The sequence below is a fragment of the Carassius gibelio genome, chromosome B12 (genome assembly GCF_023724105.1).
Source record: "Carassius gibelio isolate Cgi1373 ecotype wild population from Czech Republic chromosome B12, carGib1.2-hapl.c, whole genome shotgun sequence".
Classification (NCBI taxonomy): Eukaryota; Metazoa; Chordata; class Actinopteri; order Cypriniformes; family Cyprinidae; genus Carassius; species Carassius gibelio.
In genome coordinates this window covers 11,171,253-11,192,585 of record NC_068407.1, presented here as the reverse complement: position 1 = coordinate 11,192,585, position 21,333 = coordinate 11,171,253, and the positions used below count along the sequence as shown (strand labels likewise).

The window sequence follows — 21,333 nt, the reverse complement described above, 5'->3', positions numbered from 1 at the left end:
TTTTAAAAGTCATAATCCACAGCCAGCAGTTTGGCTAACTTTGACAAGGTAAAAAAACTGTATTTAAGAGCAGCTTCCTTATTTGAATTGGCTGTTGATGCAGTGTGACTGTATTCAGCTGTATTTGGAGCTCAGTTATAAAAAGGACCCGAGGAGAACCTGATAACCTGGCATGATGCAATCATGTGCCCAGACTCTGGTGTTGGCAAACTCTTTCAACTTTCACAAAACGCACTGTAGTCGGATTTCTGCTTTGCACGTGGTCTAATTGCATCTATTTCTTCAACCTCAAATGAGCCTAGTCTTTCAAACTATAGTAATGCACCTTCTTTCTCTCTATTCCTTCTTCCTCCCTCTAGCTCAGTGGAGAATGTGTTGAAGACACTAGTCAAGAGCTGCAGACTGTAAGTGTTTTCATCCTTCGTCATTCACTAATGTGCCTATAAATGCTCGACCCATTCCACAAATAATTGCACATTGTGTTAATCAGCTTTTGGTTGTGCTGTTGAAATCATGTAATCAGGCCGTTGTTCGACAAGCACACAGCTTTCACACTGAGCCGATTACAGCTCTCTCAACACCTTATACTGTTGACCATTTCATCATTTTGCAAGAGCTCACATGACAAATAAACATCCACGGATCTTAGGAAATGACATGTGATTTGGTTTTCATAATGTTTGTGTGTGTGTTCTTAGATATTTCCCTGAGTCAGCCACACAGGAGATGCTTGATGAGTGGCGGCCATTACTGTGCCCGTTTGATGTCACTATGCAGAAGGCCATTGGTTACTTTGAGCTCTTCTTGCCCACCATCATGCCCCCAGAACAGCATCACAAAGGCTTCAAGTAAGACTCTCTTATGCAATTTAGTAATGAAATAAGAGGATTGCAATCTAAAATGAATGACTCAATATTCATAAAGTGCAACCAGTAAGTCTGAGTCAGTGTAATAGGAGGATTTGTGCATGTTTTAGGTTATGGTTTGATGAACTGATGGATCTCTGGGTTTCAGTGCAAAACCTGCCTGCTTGGGAGGGCGTAAGTACTTCTCATTCATGAATTAATTTGTTAAAGTGCTAAATATTATGTCACCATTGGCTCTCTATCCTCTGTTAACTCTTTAAAACATTTTGTTTTTACAGAATTTAGTGAATCTTTTTGCACGTCTGGCTAATAACAACATTGGCTATGTGAACTGGGATCCATACATTCCAAAGGTATTGCCCTGTTTATAATTGCTACTGTTCAAAATGTTATGTTATTGATGTCTCTTACTAAGGCTGCATTTATTTGATGAAAAATAAAGTAAAACAGTAATGTTGTGAATTATTATTATTATTATTATTATTATTATTTAAAGTACCGGTAGCTTTAATTTAAAAAATATTATTTAATCTCTAGTCTTCAGTGTCACTTGATACTTCAGAAATTATTCTAATATGCTGATTTGGTGCTAAGTGAAACATTAATAATCAATGTTGAAAACAGTTGTGGAAATTGATTTATAATTCTTTTGATCAATAGTAAGTTCAAGAACAGCATTTATTTGAAATCCATCCTGGATGAAAGTACCAAATTATTTCCAAAAAAGCTTAGTGACCCCAGACTTTTAAACCATAGTGTAGATGATGATGTAAAGACATCAGAGCATGTTATCAGAGCATTTTATACTGATACTTTGTTGTCTTCCTTCAGATCTTCACCAGGATTCTGCGTAGCTTCAATCTCCCTGTTGGCACCAGCCAAATGATCATTCCCAGATACTTAACCAACTCCTATGAAATCGGTCACGTGGTCCTCTGGATTTCCTCCATGCTTGTAATTTCATGAATCACACTCCTGCTATTATAGGTTAGTAATTAAAAGGGTGCATTTATTTACAGATCTTTATGATTTTTTTTTCAGGGTGGCCCACAGAACCAGGTCCAGAAACAGCTGAATGGGCTCTTCAGTAGTATAGCATCTTTCTATCACCCTTCCAACAATGGGCGTTGGCTGGTAAGATGTTCCCTATTAGGATAAACATCCAGAACATTATGCTTCAGTGCGCAATCTTTTCCCCCTTAAAATCCAGCCCTCTTCTCAAATACATTCTGGAACTGTCTGTGGTTTGTGTGTTGTCAGCTGAGCTTTGTTTGCATGCAAAAGGAAGATATGCAGTGACAGATGGTCCTCAGACATAATGAGGTCACTCCACATGCCAACTTCTGACAAAACAACTTTCCAGTTACTGACCACTGGAATTATGCCAGACATGCATGCTTTTCCTGCACTCGTGAATCAGTAGAGTACCATACAGTATCATAAGGGTAGTTTGCAGATGTAATTATTTAACTCTGTACTGCAACAAAGACCAAATGTTATTAAAAAGAGTTGAGTATCACGAAGTCTTTATTCCTTTGTGCTCCTTTACCATTCAGATGTGGTGATGCACCAAAATTTTATTTTTACAGAATCACTAGTGAATACTGGAACAGAAAATAAAATTTGAATAATACATTTGATTAATGGTACTTGGAATAATGTTTAGGGTGTTAGTTTGGTGATCATTTAAACCAGTCTTATTAAAGTTCTTTAGCAACAAGCAACCTCTCAATATCTCAGCCGTCTCAGTTTTTTTGCTGCTGGCAATTTTGATGCTGCTGGCATTTTAGATGAAAAAAGAAAAAGAAAAAAGGCTGATCACTACTATGGGAAGTGCTACAGAAACCATAGAATGAAACTTTAGCTTCATTTTGTTCTGGATTAATGATTTCCAAACTCAAATTAATTTGTCTTGGCCATCTGCGTCAGTCATATCTTAATGTTGCTGCCGTCTGTCTCTTATTCACTTCTCCAGATGAAGCTGATGAAGCTTCTACAGCGTCTGCCTGCCAGTGTGGTTCGGCGGCTTCATCGGGAGCGCTATAAGAAACCCTGCTGGATCACCCCTGTTCCCGACAGTCATAAACTCACAGACCAGGATGTGACAGACTTCGTGGAGAGCATGAAGCAGCCGGTACTGATGGCCATGTTCAGCAAGACAGGCAGCATGGATGCAGCTCAGGCCTTGCAGAACCTGGCCCTGATGAGACCAGAGCTGGTCATCCCACCTGTGCTGGAGAAGTGAGTGTGTGGAACTGCTGGAGATGCTCAGTCCTGTATCATAACCTGTTTAGTGGCTTCTTTTATTCACTGTCAGGATCTACAAATTCAATCTTTGTAAATAGGCTTTTTAAGCATTGTAAAGCAAGCACTGGATTTTTCCAGAAGGAGGAACCAACTAAAAGCATATGTATGAATTTGCTACCCCCTGCAGGACGTATCCTGCTATGGAGACGCTGACGGAGCCGCACCAGCTTACTGCCACTCTCAGCTGCATGATTGGCATGGCCCGCAGTCTTCTCAGCGGGGGCCAACATTATCCCGAAGGTCCGGCGCATGTCCTGCCCCTGCTAATGAGAGCACTGCCTGGTGTTGATCCTAATGACTTTAGCAAATGCATGGTGGGTAAACTGTGACATAAACATTGACAATTAAATAAAGATTCCTTGTTATTGCTCTCCCGACTGTGATTTTATTCCCAATTGACTTAAAATAATGTTCACATATTTTGTTTTTAGATCACGTTCCAGTTCATTGCTACTTTTACTACTTTAGTGCCTTTGGTGGACTGTTCCTCAGCCCTCCATGAGAAGAATGATTTGACGGAGGTAGAGCTCTGAATTCTTATGTAAAAGACCCACTGCAGAGATTTTACATAATTATTCTTTCTGTATTCTGTCAAAATCTTTTGTTTGTTGTAGATGGAGAGAGAGTTGTGTTCGGCTTCTGCTGAGTTTGAAGACTTTGTTCTGCAGTTTATGGACAGGTGAGTCATTTAGTGAGATGTGTGTCTGGAAGAAGTATAATACACTATTGTTGTGGCTTATGCCCTCTTTTGTGTGTCTGTAGGTGTTTTGCATTGATTGACAGCAGCACTCTGGAGCAGACACGCGAGGAGACGGAGACAGAGAAAATGACTCATTTAGAGAGTCTGGTGGAGCTGGGCCTTTCATCCACCTTCAGCACCATTCTGACACAGAGCTCCATGGAGATATTCAAGGTTTTTATTACATTTAATAGGATTTTAACTATTTCAACTATTTTAAACGTTTTCTTTAAAGGGGGGGTGAAATGCTCGTTTTCACTCAATATCCTGTTAATCTTGAGTACCTATAGAGTAGTACTGCATCTTTCATAACTCCAAAAGGTCTTTAGTTTTATTATATTCATAAGAGAAAGATAGTCTGTACCGATTTTTCCCGGAAAAACACGACCGGCTGGAGGCGTGACGTGTGGGCAGAGCTAAATAATCACGAGCGCCAGTAGGCTTTTGATTTGAGAGCGTTTGGAAGCTGTGACATTACCGTGAGGAAAAAAACATCCAAAACAAACCATGGCTAACAGTCAGATTCAGCGTATATTTATGATCCAGAATCAGATCCAGAGGCTGAAATTTAATTTAAGAGCAGCATCAGCAACGACGTCTCTATGTGGTATGTACTGAAACTGTATATATTTGCTTAGCGGTTTTGGAAAATTTCCACTATGTCGTCTTTTTTTTTTTTTTTTTAAGCTGTACATGTGGAAAGTGCAGTTTGATGACAACATCACATGTTGTTTACTTGATGTGCTTACGCGCCGATTGCTAAGTTAACAACACAGAGATATTTGAAGCCGTATTACTCACCGCATGCGGTTCCAACACACAATCGTGACCCTTTTTCGTTGGGACTGCATTATCCTTAAGAAATAAACAATGTGCAAATCCGTCGTCAAACTGGGCCTTGTTTGTAAGAGAAAACATGCCTAATAATTCTGCACACCTGAATATAAGGAGTTTTACATTGCCAGACTTCATGGGCAATAATATATATATTACTTATAAATTATTCAAAAATAATAGTAGTTATTAAGATTGATGTGGTTTGGAATTGGTAGAATGTGCTTGGAAAAAAATATCAACAGAATACAAATGTGCCTAATAATTATTTGTGGCACCCATATACACTACTGATAAAAGTTTGGGGTTTTTAAGCAATAATGCATTAAATTGACCAAAAGTTACATATTTTTTATTGTTACAAAAGAATCCCGAATGAAAAAATGGATCACAATTTCCTTAAACATATGAAAGAACTTTTGTTTAAATATATGCAGACTTGGTTGACATGAGATTTATTTAAAAAAAAATGTATTAAAAAAAAATTATTCAAACTTTTGAACAGTGTATTTTCCCATATATACCCGAGTATTATCTGTTAAAAGCTGTTGTCTGTCTATAGGTTGCTCTCGAGAAAGTCTTCAACTTTGCCACCACCAACATCTTTGAGACTCGTGTCGCAGGCAGGATGGTGGCAGACATGTGCAGAGCAGCTGCTAAGGTAATACTTTCCCTTTGCCCAACGTGTGCTGACACACACACAGCTGTCGGGCTACATTGATTCAGCTGTCCTCTGCTTTGTTTCAGTGTCACCCGGCTGAGTCTCTCAGGCTGTTTGTACCACACTGCTGTAATGCCATTACTCATCTAACTGACAGTACGTACAAGAACATAAATTACAGTTTGTTCTCTTGAGTCTGTTTCATCATCCTCGTTGTGCTTTGGTGTGTTCCAGATGAAGATGTTTCAAAGGAGGAAGAACTGGATAAAGAACTGCTCTGGAACCTTCAGCTGCTGTCTGAGGTCAAAAATAAAACACTAAATTAAACTGCACATGAAAGATTATGTGCAGAAGAACTTAAAATGTATTACAAAATCACGATAGCTGCCTAAAGATTTACTCACCTCCTAATAGTGCTCTAAAACCTTTTTGACTTAATTTTTTCTATACAACATAAAAGACGATAATGCTGTTAGTTATCAAGTAGTTTCAGTTCCCTTTTTTTTCCATATAATAATAGTCAGTGAGAATCAAAACTGGTTACCAGCATTCTTTAAAATATAATTAATGTTCCACAGAATTAAGTAAAGTCATACAATTCTGAAGCAACTTAAGTTTGTGTAAATGATGACAGAATTTCGATGGTCTATTCCTTTAACTAGGTTAAATTATTAAGTTTGTATGACATGCACTTTCATTAGGGAAAGTAATGGAGTCGCTGCTTATGAAGAGTTTTTCACATCAATCACCTTACATCTGTTTAGACACTAGACAACAATTGTTGTGTATCTCACATGACTTCAGGTGACTCGTGTGGATGGAGAAAAGCTCCTCCCGTACCGCACACAGCTGGTGCAGACTCTGCAGCTGACCCTGCGTTGGCGCTGTAAGCAGGGCTACACTCTGGCCTGCAACCTCCTGCATCATATCCTGCGTTCCACAGCGCTCACTTACCCCACAGACTACTGCAGTGTGCCCGGCGGCTTCAAAAAACCTCTGCAAGAGTACTTGCCCATTAAGGTACTGGGAGTTTGTCTGGACCATGTGAAGGACATACTACCAGTGGAGAGACCAGAGCGGTGTATTAGATCATTGTTGATCCCATGAGTTCTCACTTCTTCCCTTCATGTTCTTTAAACAGGACTGGGGTCGTCCGGGGGACCTTTGGAACCTGGATATCCAGTGGCACGTTCCCAGCGCAGAGGAAACGGCATTCGTTTTCTATACTCTGGACCTGCTGCTGCAGCCAGAGCTCCAGCGTCTGCAGAAATATGCACAGGGAGAGCAGGAAATGAGCAGGTCAGATGTCAAAAGTGCAATCTGTAATAATGGTGAAGACAAAACAAAAAAAAATCATTCTGTATTGGTTTTAAAAATCTTGAATATTTTCTTAAATAGCTTTTGCTAATTCTGACACGTTTCTGAACTTTAAACAGAGATGATGTTCTTCAGAGCCTGTGTATAGTCCAGCACTGTCTGCTGGGTGCTGGCAGCATGCTCCCCCCTCTTGATGGACCCACAATCACTGGCCTGTAAGTCCTAAAACTCACTTTGATATAGAGCAAAGTTTGCTCTAAGCAGCGGATATGTGAACGGTCACACAGCGCTGATTAAATTGTATTTCACTTTTAAAAATTGGATCTCTTAACCGGTTAAAGGAACCAAAATAAAAACCATAAACGAATGAAATTTTGACAGGAACAGAACCAAAAACAAAAATGAAATCAAATTTTATATTTCCAAACAGAATCTCAAATTGGAAATGGCCAATAACCGGTTAATAACATTATTTTTATCGCTCCATTTAATATTCGAAATTTGCCATTAACCAATCACGAATTCAAGTAGTATGGCTTATGCAGATGTGAAGCTGACGCATCCAACGAGTGAAAGGCTTCTTAGCTGTGAGCTCATCATTAAGCCGCAGTGGCAATGCACCAGCATTAGAGTTTATCCAAGGATAATGTAAGATGGATTCATCAGATCACATCACAAATCTTAAAGTTTTCATTATTTTATTCATTCTCCTTTATGCAGTGTACCCAGCATGGTTAGTTTGGAGGAAACAAAGCTGTACATTGGTGTTGACTACGGTAAGCAAAAACTGGGGAAGATCACATTAAAACTCTGCTAATGAAACCTGTTGTGATGAATGTGCAGTTAGAATAACTTGTTGTGCATCATGATGATAGAATAGGATATCAGCTTCTCAGTAAGTCATTGCTGTTTTTTTTCCCAGATGAGTCCAGAGAGAACTACCGTGAGGCCATCTGTAAAGTTATGAGACAGTTGCTTCGTAAGTGATCCTCATTTAGAACACCTTCCAGCACACAAAATGTACTCAATCTACATTACCCACAATTCTTAAGACGAGCATCTTCTAATTCTCTTTTTTAGATTACATTCTGGAACACTCAGAGGACGACACCAAATCCCTTTTTGCCATTATCAAGGTATGTGTGCACCGTAGATATTCATGCAAAATGAATTAACCGTTGTTCATTAAGTTTGTATTGGATCATAAAGCAATTATCAGGCATTAACATTGTTTGTCTCCCTCAGATCATCTCTGACTTGATGCACTTCAGAGGTTCCCACAAACATGAGTTTGACTCTCGTTGGAAGAGTTTCAACTTGGTGAAGAAGTCAATTGAGAACAGGGTGCGTAGTTGGGCCTAAAAAAATCTCCTGTGCCATTTATTTGAAATGTCTTATAGATCTCCTTATTCTTTCCAGCTTCATGGGAAGAAACAGCACATCAGAGCTCTTCTGATTGACAGAGTTCTTCTTCAGCATGAGGTAGGAGCCAATGCTAATAACCTGTTGGTGTGTTTTTCTTAAGCAAATTTAAAAAAAAAAAAAAAACCTCCCACAATGGCTGGATAGCTTTTTTTTAGGGTATGGGTAGTTCAGTTCAGTTCAATTTTATTTAGATGGTACATTTAAAAACATCCTTGGTTGACCAAAGTGCTTAACAATGTGAGGAAGAACTCACACATAAACAAGACAAATACAGTAAAACATCACAATGTTTCAGATCAGCTGGAAATAAAAGCAAAGGAATACAGATGTGTCTTAAGTAACGACTAAAATTTCAGTCTGAGTAGTTTTTGTGTACAGGTAAACTATTCCACAAATTAGGTGCCACCACTGAAAAAGCTCGGTCACCTTTATTTTTTAACCTGGCTCTCGGGACATTGAGGAGCACCTTATTGGACGATCTCAGTGCTTTAACAGGAATGTGGACTTTTAAAAGCTCTGAATAAGCAGGTGGCAACCGATTTAAAATCTGAAAAACAAACAATAAATCTTGAAATCAGTCCTGAAGCGGACAGGAAGCCAGTGTAGTGAAGCTAAGGCCCAATCCCAAATCTATTTTATACCCCTTTCCCTACCGCTCCACCTACCCCTTCCCCTTGTCCCTTGAAACAGAGTGTCAAGGGGTAGGGGAGAAAATATTCCCCTAAGGATTGGGACACCAATACTATGCCATCACACATCATCATTCGTTGTCTAGCTCTGACAATACACACATATACTGGTGTGCATTAGAGACTTTAATTATCGTTCTGTATTAATGAGCTGCTTACTGACACACACACACACTAGAGGTGGGAATCTTAAGGCACTTAACGATTCGATCCGATTCCCAAAACGATTCTTAATTAATTATCCTGCTGTGCAAAAAATACTCTAAACTTTTTATTTTAACCAAAATTAGAGTTACTATGCTTTTTGCATATAGTTAGAATATCTGTTTGACAGTATTGCCAAATTAAAAATGATTATCAATATTTCTTTCAATACTTTTAATTTATTAACAAAGTTATTGTCAGGATTAACAAACTCTGAATGAATGGTAAGCCATACAATTGCAATGAACAATCATTAAGAATAAACAGTTCTCAATTTGTATGACAGGGAAATTTAAGGATTCTAAGATGTGATCTTTACACTCACTGTAGAGTGCCGGGACAGCCGTCTCTCTAAAATAACGACGTGAGGGCAAAGTGTATCGTGGCTCAAGTACCTGTAACATCGTGCGAAATCCTTGGTTTTCCACAACAGAGTACGGGCGCAGATCTTTGGCAATAAAACCCGCCACTGATCGGGTAATTCGTTTTGTCTTTTCAGAATTCGGTGGAAGCTTTGCTACTTGATCCAGGGTCCTTTGAATGTAACTGGGAGTGTTCGTGATTGGAGGAGTGGAAGTGGAACCGCGTAATATGTTTCTTCATGTTAGTCGTGTTGCCGAAATATTTGAATTTGGCGCTACAGACTTTGCACACAGTATGGCTTTTATCAACGACACCTTCGGTGTCTTCAGAAAATCCAAAATGTTGCCACACATCCAATTTTAAATGAGATGGTGCAGGTCGTAGTTTGTCCATTTGATCTTAAACTAAGCTAATTCACCAGCGTATGAACGGTCGTCCATCACCGTCTTTTTTGTTTGGTCACGTGAGTCTTGACAGCGCTTGCATTTGAATTGAACACAGAATCGATTCTGAATTTTTGACAATCGATTCTGGATCGTTAGATAACGAATCGCGATGCATCGAGCTTTTCTCCCAGCACTAACACACACGCATGTCGGAAATCACGCAGCTCACACCTCCAGGAGAAAATAAACTTATCAATGGTGTCCCACAGCTTTTATGAAATGCAGTTTAAATGCCGAATCGCTACATTAAAACAGCGATTGTATCCTCTCGTCGCTGGAAAATATAAAGTAAACTCGCTCTAAAAAGATGCGAAGATGCGAATACCTGCAAACTTTCATTTCTCTCTCTCTCTCTCTCTCTCTCTCTCTCTCTCTCTCTCTCGAATAGGCAATATTTGAGAAAAATGGTTCAGAGATTTCTAATTATTGGGGGGATTAGCCCCCATCAATGTCTACGGCAGTTGTCGCCCTGATCAGACATATGCTGTGCACTATCATGCAGTCTGTTATGATATGACGTTAGCAAATATTAGCAATGTTTTGCAAACATTTCTTTGAGTAACATGACCGTTAATATGAACTCACAATTGAATGTAACATAAAACAAATGATAACTTTTTGTTAAAATCTTTATTTATGCCAAAAAACTTACATTTATGAGTCTTTTTGTTTGCTGTAGCAGCCATGTTGCCAAGATAATTCATACCCCTTCGTTTGAAGTGTGGTCCCGAAAAATCTTTGTTTGAAGGGCTATCTGGCCCTTCTCCTTACCCCTACCCCTCCAACCAAAAGAGAATCGAGACACCTCTACCCCTTCACGTGAACGCACGAAACGGAGGGGTAGGGAAAGGGGAAGGGCTAAGGGGTAGAAATGGGATTGGGCCTAAGACTGGTGTAATGTTCTCATACGTTTTAGTCCCAGTTAGAAGCAGAGCTGCTGCATTTTGGACTAACTGTAAGTGTTGAAGAGATGACTGATCCAAACCAACGTATAAAAAGTTATAGTAGTACAGTTTATTACATGTGGCAACCAATAAAAGGCAGTTTCCCACCTTTAATTTTACAGTGTTAACCAGATAGTTACTGGTGCTGGATTATATACTATTAAATATAATCATATGTATAGTTTTAACATGATATTCGTATTTAATTTCTTTCAATATGAGATTATTGTCAATACCAGTAAATTTAAACACCCCAAATAGGAAGTTACATTTTTTTCTCTTTCCACGTTTAGATGCGAAAGCTGCTGGTCGAGGGCTCTGAATATAAGACTGTCCATCAGGACCTGTTGAAGGACCTTTTGCGTCTTTCCACCAGCACCTACAGCCAGGTCTGATTCCACATTCACCAAATGTAAAAAAAAAGAAGGAGTGCCCTTTATTATATATGTTCTCCTAATTACCCATTTTTGGATCCTCAGGTCCGCAGCAAGGCCCAAAAGGTGTTGTTCACAGCTTTGGGGACCTATAACTTCTGCTGCCGAGACATTACTCCACGTGTCCTGGAGCTACTGGAGCCCACACGAACTGATATCACCCAGCAACAGTTCAAGGTCTATAGTCTAAAGTTTTAACCCTAACCCTAACAAACTTTTTTTGTCATTAGTGTTATGCTGTATTTGTCTTTAATTTAATGATTTAATACCATTGTTTTGATCATATTTTGCTTTAGGGTGCGCTTTACTGCTTGCTTGGGAACCATGGTGGAGTATGCCTTGTTAACCTACATGACTGGGATTGCATCGCTCAGACATGGCCGGCCATAGTGCGCTCTGGCCTCAGCTCAGCGATGTCTCTAGAGAAGCCCTCCATTGTCAGACTGTTCGATGACCTTGCAGACAAAGTCCACCGGCACTACGAGACCATCGGCATCGATTTCACAGTGAGCAGCGTCGCCTGTTTTATAAATTTTGTACATTAACTTTGGCTTTATGTGGTGTGTCGTTCAGACTGTTAAAGTGCGGATACATTAATTGTTTGGTGACTATTCACAAGAGAATTTTCAGTATTCCAGTAATTTTAATAGGAATCCAGATATTCTGGAATTTGTCACAAAGATTTCCCCACAGATTCAAATTGTTCAATGGATTTGGTGTGTTATCCAGTAGAAAGCTGCTTGATTTAAAAGTGTTTTTTCTGCAAGCTGAACTTCATACATTGTTAAATTGTTGATAATAGAAAATAGACATTTTGCAGAAATTTCGCTTTTGTGGCCGCACTTTTAATGGGCCTTTACATGCCACCATTTTCAAATAAAAACTGAAAAGTTCTGGCCATTAATTTACATGATAGTTGCGTTTTGGGTGGTTTTGAAAATGTGGTATTAAAGTGCAATTTACAAAGTGACATCGCCAACTAGTGGCCTGGCATGCATAATACAGCGTTTTTCATCGTTATCATGGATCCGCGTAAAAGACAATTGAATATAATTTTTTTCAAAACAAAGGAAACATTTTTGTTTTTAGCATATCATTGTCTTGTAAACATACCATTGGGTGGAAAATAGCATCTACCTTGTGCTGTAAGACTCATGTTTCACTCAATGAATCTGTAGGTACCTGAGAGTGCAGTTTTGCTGGGCCAGCACATCACCGATTCAAGGCAGCCCACTCCACACATTGGCACTCCCACAGAACAGGAGCTGGAACAGGGGCTGAAGTTTCAACAAGACACAAATCAGGAGGCAGTTCAGTAAGTGTTACACACATACACAATCACAACATTTAATACTCCTATAACATGTCGTAGAAAAAAACGTTGCTGTGATTCCTCTTTTAGGAAATATGAAAAGCTTCTCACAGACCTGTTGGAATGTCTAGGTGACAGGGACATGTAAGTACCAAACAGATGTTTAAAAGTGCTACATTGTTTCTATAAAACTACACAAAAAAAGCATCACATAATTTATAAATATGTTATTGTGTGTCATCAGGCCTTGGAAGTTTGAGCACATTGCTATTGGCTTCCTGTCTCTACTGCTAAGAGATGACTATCCCCTCCCGGCCCCAGCAGTGCTCTTCTTTGTGCAGAGCCTCAACCATGATGCACTTGTTGTTCGCAAGGTTCGCAGAATGCTGTTTTTGTCAGCTTTGCATAAATCTGTATCAGGGTTTGCTGGGGTTTAGCACCTGCCTGCTCCAGTACACTTACCTAGAACAATCTGTTTAGACGTGTTAAATTTGGATTAGGATTAGATTTAGGTCTAAAATCTTTTTTTACATTTGAAAAGAGGTTATACTCCCATAGGCAGCATTTATGGGATATAAATATAGAAAAGCAGTATTATTGTGCAATATATTATGAAGTAATTATTACTCTTTGACATTTTGTTCTATTTAAATTTTGATCTATTTTAAAATGCAATGCAAAATGTATTTTTCTAATGGCGGAGCTAAATTTTCAACATTAATTTTTACAGCCTTCAGTGTCACATTAACCTTTAGAAATTTAGAATGCTAATTTGGTGCTCAAGAAACATTTCTTGTCAATGTAGAAAATCTTTTTGCGTAAAGTGTGTTTTCAGCATTCTTTGATGAATAGAATATTCAAAAGAACAGAATTTATAATATAAATCTTTTATGGAATTTTAAATGTCTTCACTGTCACTTAATTGAATGCTTCCTTGCGGACTCAACAGTAGTAAATGTGCACTTAGTCTGTTATCTGTTTAAAAAACATTGTGTATATTATTGTTTTGCTTCCAATAATTGCTGATATAGATGGCGATCGCCGCTATGGCAGGCATACTGAAACAGCTGAAGAGACCGCGCAAGAAAATCCCTGTTAGTCCCTGTGATATAAGTGAGTAAACAACAGTGTACAAACAAATAAATAATACAATTAACGGAGGAGATCCATCTGTTGGTCCATCTGTAAGATCTCAGTATCTGTGGAAGGAGATAATTACACATGTGGTGCCTTGCAGGTGGGGTAACGGAGCCTGAGGGGCTGGTGGCAGGAGACAGGCCGGGGAATGACTGGCTGCAGTACCACGGTGACAGCCTGCCGAGCACCCAGCAGGACTGGGACCATTTCTGTTTTATAGAGAAGACACACTGGGGCTACTACTGCTGGCCAAAGTAAACACTCTGATCACTTGTATGATTCACTCCAAATCTCTGCTTCTAGCTGTTTTCTCACTCTCTGCACTTCTCTGATTATAGGAAGTTGATGGTATATGCCCCAGCAGCAGAGCAGCCCGAGGATCTTTCCACTGAGAACATGAATGAGGTATACATGGACTGAGTGTGCTAGACTTTGTTTTACTGCCAAACTTGACAGTGTGTATACTAAACGTGATTTTCATACAGAGGGAGCGCATCATCTGTGACCATTTCACAGACCCCACGTTCATCAAACAGCTTATTGAGTTCCTGTCTCTTGAGGACCGAAAGGGCAAAGACAAGTTCAACCCTCGTCGCTTCTGTCTTTTCAAGGTACCAGCATTTATAAGACAATAATCATCGTAGAGGAGATGAAAGGACAGTTTGGCAGTAGGTTAGAAATTAAATCAACAAAATGGAAATTAAATTTACTAATTAATATGACAATATTGTCTTTTAATATCATCATTGAAATGTTTTGGGTTTAGTAAGTTTTTTTTTTTTTTTGTCTTCGTTTTGACTGCATTTATTCCATAAAAAAATGCGAATGGTAATGTCATGTAAAAAAAAAAATACAATTTAAAATCAATTTTTTAAATGTATTTTAATATAGTTTACACTTAGTAATTTATTCATTTGCTGAAATTTTTAAATATGTAATAATAAAAAAAAATCTTATTGGACCTAAACTTTTGAACAGTAGAGTATAAGTGGTTAGAACGATCGTCTGCGATTTATCATAATTGTTGTTTTAAAGATGTGCGATTTGACATTATCGAGTATTTTGCAAAAAACGAACAAAACACACCCACAGAGTACACTCATACATTACATGATGAAGACTAATGAAATGGACTAATGATGAATAGACAGATGTGGGTGCACATTTAGAGTGTTTTCTTTCACTGCATGATACAGTCTATTAAAATACATTTAGAATTATCACAAATTCAATACATGGGGGGAGAATAATTATATATTTATACCACTTTATTTGGTTACGGTAATACATTTTACACAGAGTGCAGTTTTTTTCTCCAAAAATGACCATGATTACAAATGTGATACTGATTTTTTTTTTTTTTAGTTCAACAGCTAAATAAACAAGAAGTTAATTAAGTTATCAAGTAAATCAAGTTTTAGACACCCTATTTACTGTTTTTGCACTATTTCGACAGCAAAATAATTCCAAACACAGCCACAATGTTGTTTTGCATCTCTGAGGATCATGACATTGTTTCGTTCTTGAATGATTCGGTTCAATCGTAATGACTTACTTATTAACAGTGACTTGCTGCCAGCTGCTGTTGGTTTAAATTTCACAATTAAAGTATCTATTCAACGTTTTATGATTAATATATAAAAACATTATTTATGCATTTGTAATTGCAGGTTTAATGCATTCATCTAAATGCCACTTCAGGATGCAGCTTCTGTGTTTTCTCTGCACTGAAAAGATAAATTGTTGATACTGATTTAATTTTGCTTGGTAACAGCCCACCACATGTCTTATTATTCTAATTTACTGATTAAATGTAAGAATTTGCATCGCAAGATAATGGACACTTTTAGAAAATTGGCTTTATAAAGGTAAAAATGCCCTTAAAATGTAAAAATCAGTTTAAACTTCTTGGTCTGGCCACTACATTGAATATGAATAATATCAAAAACTTTAGGAGTCAGCTGTCCACGGCAGTCCTAACCAGCACAATAACACACTCACCAAAATATTGTCTAATTATTGTTATCAGTAAAATCCCAGACATTATATACCCAGATATTATTATTTATTTTTTTTATATCACACACCTCTAGTTGGAACTAATGCTGTCCCTCTACAAACTGCACAATTTTTGGACAAAAGTCAACAGGATGGAGATTTAATAAGCTTATATTCGCTCTCTCACAAGTCGTCATACCTGGCTCATTGAAAGCATGTTGAATAGCCTTGATGCAATCTGTAGAAATATTTTTCAATATTCTTGTGCATCTTGTTAACTGTGTCCTCTGCACCAGGCTGCATACATAACTCACAAATGCAGAAGGGACATTAAGATAATGTTCAATCGCCACATAACTCTATTTTTGGCTTCTTAGCAGCGAGAAAACCTTTAAAAAGTAGCATTTGTTGGATCATTATCATCCTGTTTATGTTCACTGACTCCAGCAGTTTTGTTGCAGTTTCCCCAGCTGTAATTCCCAAACTGAGAGATTGCACCGATTGTAAGGACGTATTCAATAAATGATTAGTGGAGTGCAGTTAATACAATTGTGCTCCCAGCCACATCTACCTCTGCAAATCTCTGCATTTTAACCAGCTCATAAACCTGCCTTGCTCACCTGCCATCAAGAATTTATTACAAAATACAGTTGGCTTGCTTTCTCATTCAACGTCCACAGGGACTCTTCCGGAACTACAGTGATGCCTTCCTGCCCGTTCTAAAGCCTCATATGGAGCGGCTGGCAAATGACTCTCACGAGAGCACCCAGCGCTGTGTGGCTGAGATCATTGCAGGACTGGTTAGAGGCAGCAAGCACTGGAGCTTTAGCAAGGTGAGCAAGCACGAGGGACACACTTAAAATTAGGACGCCGCTGAGATGTTTAACCACATTGATGTCTGAAGGCCCTCTTTCTTTCACACAGGTGGAGGCATTATGGAAATTCCTGATTCCTTTGATGCGCACCGCACTGTCCAATATTACTGTCGAGACCTATGCTGACTGGGGTACCTGTGTGGCAACTGCATGTGTATGTGTTATAGATCCTTACTCTGTTAAATTATATGCTACGTAATCCACTGCCTGAATCTCTACTTGCAATTAGGGCTGCACGATATTGGGAAAAATTTACATTGCGATATTTTATTTTTCTGCGATATATATTGCGATATGAAATCAATTTTTTTTCTTACAAACTAAAATGGGGTGAGCACACTTTCATTCTCATTTTAAATGATTTAAACATCGACACCATCGTGTCAATTGATTAACATGCGCGAGGGAGAGAGAGCAAGACAGCGCTCGTGTTGTTTGAAGACATTGAGCGTGCGGCCGGGGCTCGCTTTGCGCGCGCGTTCTCTCTCTCAGGCCGGTAACAGGTGCAATATAAATAGGTGTCGGCTCTGTTTCTAGCATGCACGTGTTTTCCGCGTGGCTTGAGCCGCCCCTGAGACACGCAGGCAGTCTGCAAGCTCTAACCTGTTAACATGGGAGCCGAATTAAAAACGGACACGCCACGCAGCTGAGACGCTTGCGCCACGCATCTAGTGTGTCGCCGGCCTCTTTGGCCCATACAGCTAATGAATAACGGATCAACTACGACAGCCTACATCGCACATCCTGCAATGTGACTATCGTGGATTTGTACATCGCGATATCGATGCTTAAACAATACATTGTGCAGCCCTACTTGCAATAACATTAAATGGTCATGAAGACATTATAAATTGACTTTAAATAAGTACATGTGTGTATATTATATTATATTATATTATATTATATTATTTAAAATACCCAAATTAAAGTTGCAGTTGGTAACTTTTGACACTCTAGCGGTTAATAAACAGAACTGCTTGCGTCTTGCGGAAGAACATTGTAGCCGGAACTACTTCTCTCTGTTTATGTCTATGAAGAATCACAACGGTACTGGGTTACTCCGCTGCGGTACCCCCAAAGCAATCTAAAATAGTCCGAATATAAACACTACTTCAGCTTTAATATTTAAAGAAATTCTTTCATCGATTACTTACCCTCATGCTGTTCCAAACCTGTAAGACCTTTGTTCATCTTCATGTGTCACTAAATACAGCAGTAATGGTTGGAAAATCATTGATATTTTCAGGAGAGCCGAGATCCACGAAAGCTCCACTGGCTTCTCGAGATGCTGATGGAGTGTCCTCTCAGCGGGGAAGGTGGATCGTTCGTAGATGCCTGGTGAGTGTATTTTGTGTGTTACTTCATTGGAAATTCTAAATCCATTCAGACTTGGGTGCATATTTGATATCCGAGAGATCAATCATTTCTTTCTATCTCTGTAGCCACCTGTACGTGCTGCAGGGGGGTCTGGCACAGCAGGAGTGGAGGGTCCCAGAGCTGCTACACAGATTGCTGAGATATCTGGAGCCCAAACTCACTCAGGTTTTTAAGAATGTAAGAGAGCGCATTGGCAGGTATGTGTGCAGTCGGGGTCAAAGCGGTCTCTGTAGTCTAAAAATACACCAGCAGTTCTCTCTTGTCATGTTTTTCAGTCTTGTCATGTCTTCTCTTGCAGTGTGCTGACGTACATTTTCATGATTGACGTTACCCTGCCTTACACTCAGCCTACTAAGTCACCACACATTGCTGAGTTTACCGAAAGGATCTTGTCTCAGCTGAAGCCCCTGATTGAGGGAGACGAGGAGATCCAGAACCACGTGTTGGAGGAGAACGGAGAGGGGGAGCAGGATGAGAGGACCCAGGCCATCAGACTCCTCAAAACTGTTCTGAAGTGGTTGATGGCCAGTGCGGGGCGCTCCTTCTCTACTGCAGTACCTCAGCAACTACAGCTGCTGCCCCTGCTCTTTAAGGTCTTGTTTGCTTTCTCTCTCTCTCTCTCTCTATCTCTCTCTCTCTCTCTCTATCTTAGCGTATGTTCTTTGTATCTCATTCTTTATACATTTGTTCGGAGTGCTCTTAAGTGGATTGCTGACTTCCACTCAGTGCCTGTTTCTCTCCATCTGTAGATCGCTCCCGTAGAAAACGACGACAGCTATGATGAGCTGAAGAGGGACGCAAAGACTTGCCTGTCCCTCATGTCTCAGGGTCTCCTCTATCCGGAGCAGATCCCTATGGTACTGAATGTGCTACATGAGGTGAGGCCTCAGACACGCTAGACACGACCCCGCATATCAGGACAACAGTTTAAGAGCTGAATTTAGCCTTAACTATTTAATTTTTTTATTTAAAAGCATTGTTGCTAAAAGAAACTAAAACTATTAAAAACAGTTGCAGGTAATTGAAATAAAGCTGAAATAAAATTTTAAAAAATATTAATGAAAATGAGAAATATTAGAAATATATTACCTTTATTAACTACCCGAAATAATTTATATTAAGGTATTCAAATGACTGAAACTAAAACTGAAGAAAAAAGAAATTAAAGCTAGATAGAAACATATTAAAAATGACAAAAGTACATAATTAAAACGAAATGGAAATACAAAATAAAAGCTAATTTAAATAAAATCTAAATAGTAATAAATAATCAAAATGATAATCAAATTACAAGCAATAACAGAAAATAAATACAGTACAACAAAGACACAAGTTCAATAAACCGTGCTTCTGGTTTTTCAGCTCAATCTAAAATAAATTTTCAAGTACACAACAGAAATGTAATAGGCTAATCAAATGTAAAATAGCTGCACAGTCTTCACTGTATAAATTAAATATAGATTAATAATTTTTGATGTTACAATGGTTATCTAGTCAGGAGCAGTGAGCACTTGTATTTTTCATTGACAGCATTAGATTTATTATTAGTTTGCTTTCACTTTAAGAACGAAGCACAGATTTTATATACTGGTACACATCTTTTCTTTCTCAACTGTTTACGTTAAGACATATGCCTAACCAACTGTGTTTACTAGGATATTCACCAAAATGCACATTTTGATGTAATTTTGTTTGTATTTATTCATCCATGCACAAAAAAGCGGAAGATAGCTCAATTTAGTATTCGTGCGGTCTAGATGCGGCTGTCTGTCTGTGTGCATGCGAGCGCTTCAGATGTGTGCGCTGAAAACTTTTCACACAGCGCTCAGGCAGTCCGTATCACGAGGCCCGATACGTGAGTTTGAGTGATAATGCATGCGTTAGCAGTGATGCATATATGGAAATTATTTACAACTATTGATATTTTAAATGTGCCATTGATACATTATATCGATCCATATCAATGAATCATTACACCCCTAATGTTTAGTATTGCATACACTAGTATCCCACATGCTTAACATGTCAATTTCTTTTTTTTTTTTTACCGTTGTTACCCAGTTCTAGTGAGTGCTATATTTGCTGTGCAATCATAAGATTCTTATTTTTTCAGATTGCTGGCAGCAGCTCTTGGCATGCACGGTTCTCAGTGCTAACATACCTCCAGATAATGGTGTTCTATAATCTGTTCACCATACTGAGCAATGAGCAGGCTGTTCAGGACGTGAGAGCACTGGTCATCAGGCTGCTGGAGGATGAGCAGCTGGAGGTAGCTTTCGGGCCACACTAGCATCCTGGCATCATTACTTATTCACTTTTATGCAGCTTTGTTCATTAAACCTTTATCTCTGTGCCTTAGGTGAGAGAGATGGCTGCCACCACTCTCAGCGGCTTCCTGCAGTGTAACTTCTTGGCAATGGATGCCTCCATGCAGACTCACTTTGAGGCTCTATGCAAAACCAGATTACCCAAAAAGAGGAAGAGAGGCTCTGTTGTGGACACTATTCCTTCAGTCGGTATGATCACGCTTTAATCACATGCAGTGATGTGCTGTTTGAATCAGAGCCATGGCATAGTACTAACATTGAATGCCTGCCAAATTTAAGAACCAAAGTCAATTAAGTCTGGAGTCAAATCACATTCCCTCGGTCTAATTATTCTGCCATGAAAAGGCATAAAATGCCTGTAAATAAAATAATAAAAATAGCTGTATTGATTTGTATATGTGCATATTTTCTATTTTGAATAAAAAATTTAAAAATATACTTAAGAGATGATACATTCACTTGATAAGCAAAACTCAGGCCAAATGCAGTTATGTTCAAGATAAATTACAAGTGGTTTATTTATTTATTTAATTTTTTTGGCTGCTCTGGTGAATTTATCTTGTTTTAAGGATATTTAGACATTTTACTGGAAAACTGAAAAAAAATATTTTAAGAAAAAATTAGAAGATGAGTAACTAGTAAATTAGTTTTCAAGTAGATCTTCTAAATATCCCTAAAACATTTTTTTTCAGACGTATCTAAATATCCCTGTGTTATAGAAAACAATCTTGCATTTTTTATATCCTTTTTTTTATTATTTAATCTGTATACTATTTTAAAAGACAAAATGCCTTAGGAATCCTATTTATCTTTTTAAAAATGTATTATTTATATTATATTAAAATTGAAAATTAAAATTAAAATTGAATTTAAAATAAGTACACAAACTAAATCAGTTTTTTACATTTTAACAAAAATAAATTAAATCACTGTTTTTAAAATCATTTTCTTTTTAGTAAATCTAAATATCCTTAAAACAAGATAAATCTGATTCCTTTTTTTTAAAGTACCTGAATATCCATGTGAATAAAAAAACTTTCATTTTCATCAATATATATTTTCTTTTTATACTATTTAA

General features: G+C 38.3%; 1 protein-coding gene across 2 annotated transcripts in view; it reads left to right on the top strand.

Moving 5' to 3' along the window:
• LOC127968846 (proteasome activator complex subunit 4B) overlaps window positions 1-21,333 on the top strand; it is a 28,813-nt gene that overhangs the window by 5,315 nt on the left and 2,165 nt on the right. For both annotated transcript variants that reach the window (XM_052570205.1, XM_052570206.1), the window contains 40 exons: window positions 360-404; window positions 699-848; window positions 977-1,040; window positions 1,145-1,219; window positions 1,698-1,820; window positions 1,908-2,000; window positions 2,842-3,107; window positions 3,301-3,487; window positions 3,605-3,694; window positions 3,788-3,852; window positions 3,936-4,086; window positions 5,309-5,407; window positions 5,494-5,563; window positions 5,642-5,709; window positions 6,212-6,427; window positions 6,549-6,706; window positions 6,844-6,939; window positions 7,445-7,500; window positions 7,647-7,703; window positions 7,805-7,860; window positions 7,970-8,068; window positions 8,144-8,206; window positions 11,089-11,184; window positions 11,275-11,406; window positions 11,526-11,735; window positions 12,408-12,544; window positions 12,632-12,685; window positions 12,786-12,915; window positions 13,573-13,654; window positions 13,779-13,932; window positions 14,017-14,083; window positions 14,164-14,289; window positions 16,357-16,509; window positions 16,601-16,705; window positions 17,798-17,889; window positions 17,994-18,125; window positions 18,227-18,521; window positions 18,678-18,806; window positions 20,042-20,197; window positions 20,288-20,444. In XM_052570205.1, the coding sequence (XP_052426165.1) occupies window positions 360-404; window positions 699-848; window positions 977-1,040; window positions 1,145-1,219; window positions 1,698-1,820; window positions 1,908-2,000; window positions 2,842-3,107; window positions 3,301-3,487; window positions 3,605-3,694; window positions 3,788-3,852; window positions 3,936-4,086; window positions 5,309-5,407; window positions 5,494-5,563; window positions 5,642-5,709; window positions 6,212-6,427; window positions 6,549-6,706; window positions 6,844-6,939; window positions 7,445-7,500; window positions 7,647-7,703; window positions 7,805-7,860; window positions 7,970-8,068; window positions 8,144-8,206; window positions 11,089-11,184; window positions 11,275-11,406; window positions 11,526-11,735; window positions 12,408-12,544; window positions 12,632-12,685; window positions 12,786-12,915; window positions 13,573-13,654; window positions 13,779-13,932; window positions 14,017-14,083; window positions 14,164-14,289; window positions 16,357-16,509; window positions 16,601-16,705; window positions 17,798-17,889; window positions 17,994-18,125; window positions 18,227-18,521; window positions 18,678-18,806; window positions 20,042-20,197; window positions 20,288-20,444 (4,754 nt within the window). The remainder of the gene's footprint in view (window positions 1-359; window positions 405-698; window positions 849-976; window positions 1,041-1,144; window positions 1,220-1,697; window positions 1,821-1,907; window positions 2,001-2,841; window positions 3,108-3,300; window positions 3,488-3,604; window positions 3,695-3,787; window positions 3,853-3,935; window positions 4,087-5,308; window positions 5,408-5,493; window positions 5,564-5,641; window positions 5,710-6,211; window positions 6,428-6,548; window positions 6,707-6,843; window positions 6,940-7,444; window positions 7,501-7,646; window positions 7,704-7,804; window positions 7,861-7,969; window positions 8,069-8,143; window positions 8,207-11,088; window positions 11,185-11,274; window positions 11,407-11,525; window positions 11,736-12,407; window positions 12,545-12,631; window positions 12,686-12,785; window positions 12,916-13,572; window positions 13,655-13,778; window positions 13,933-14,016; window positions 14,084-14,163; window positions 14,290-16,356; window positions 16,510-16,600; window positions 16,706-17,797; window positions 17,890-17,993; window positions 18,126-18,226; window positions 18,522-18,677; window positions 18,807-20,041; window positions 20,198-20,287; window positions 20,445-21,333) is intronic.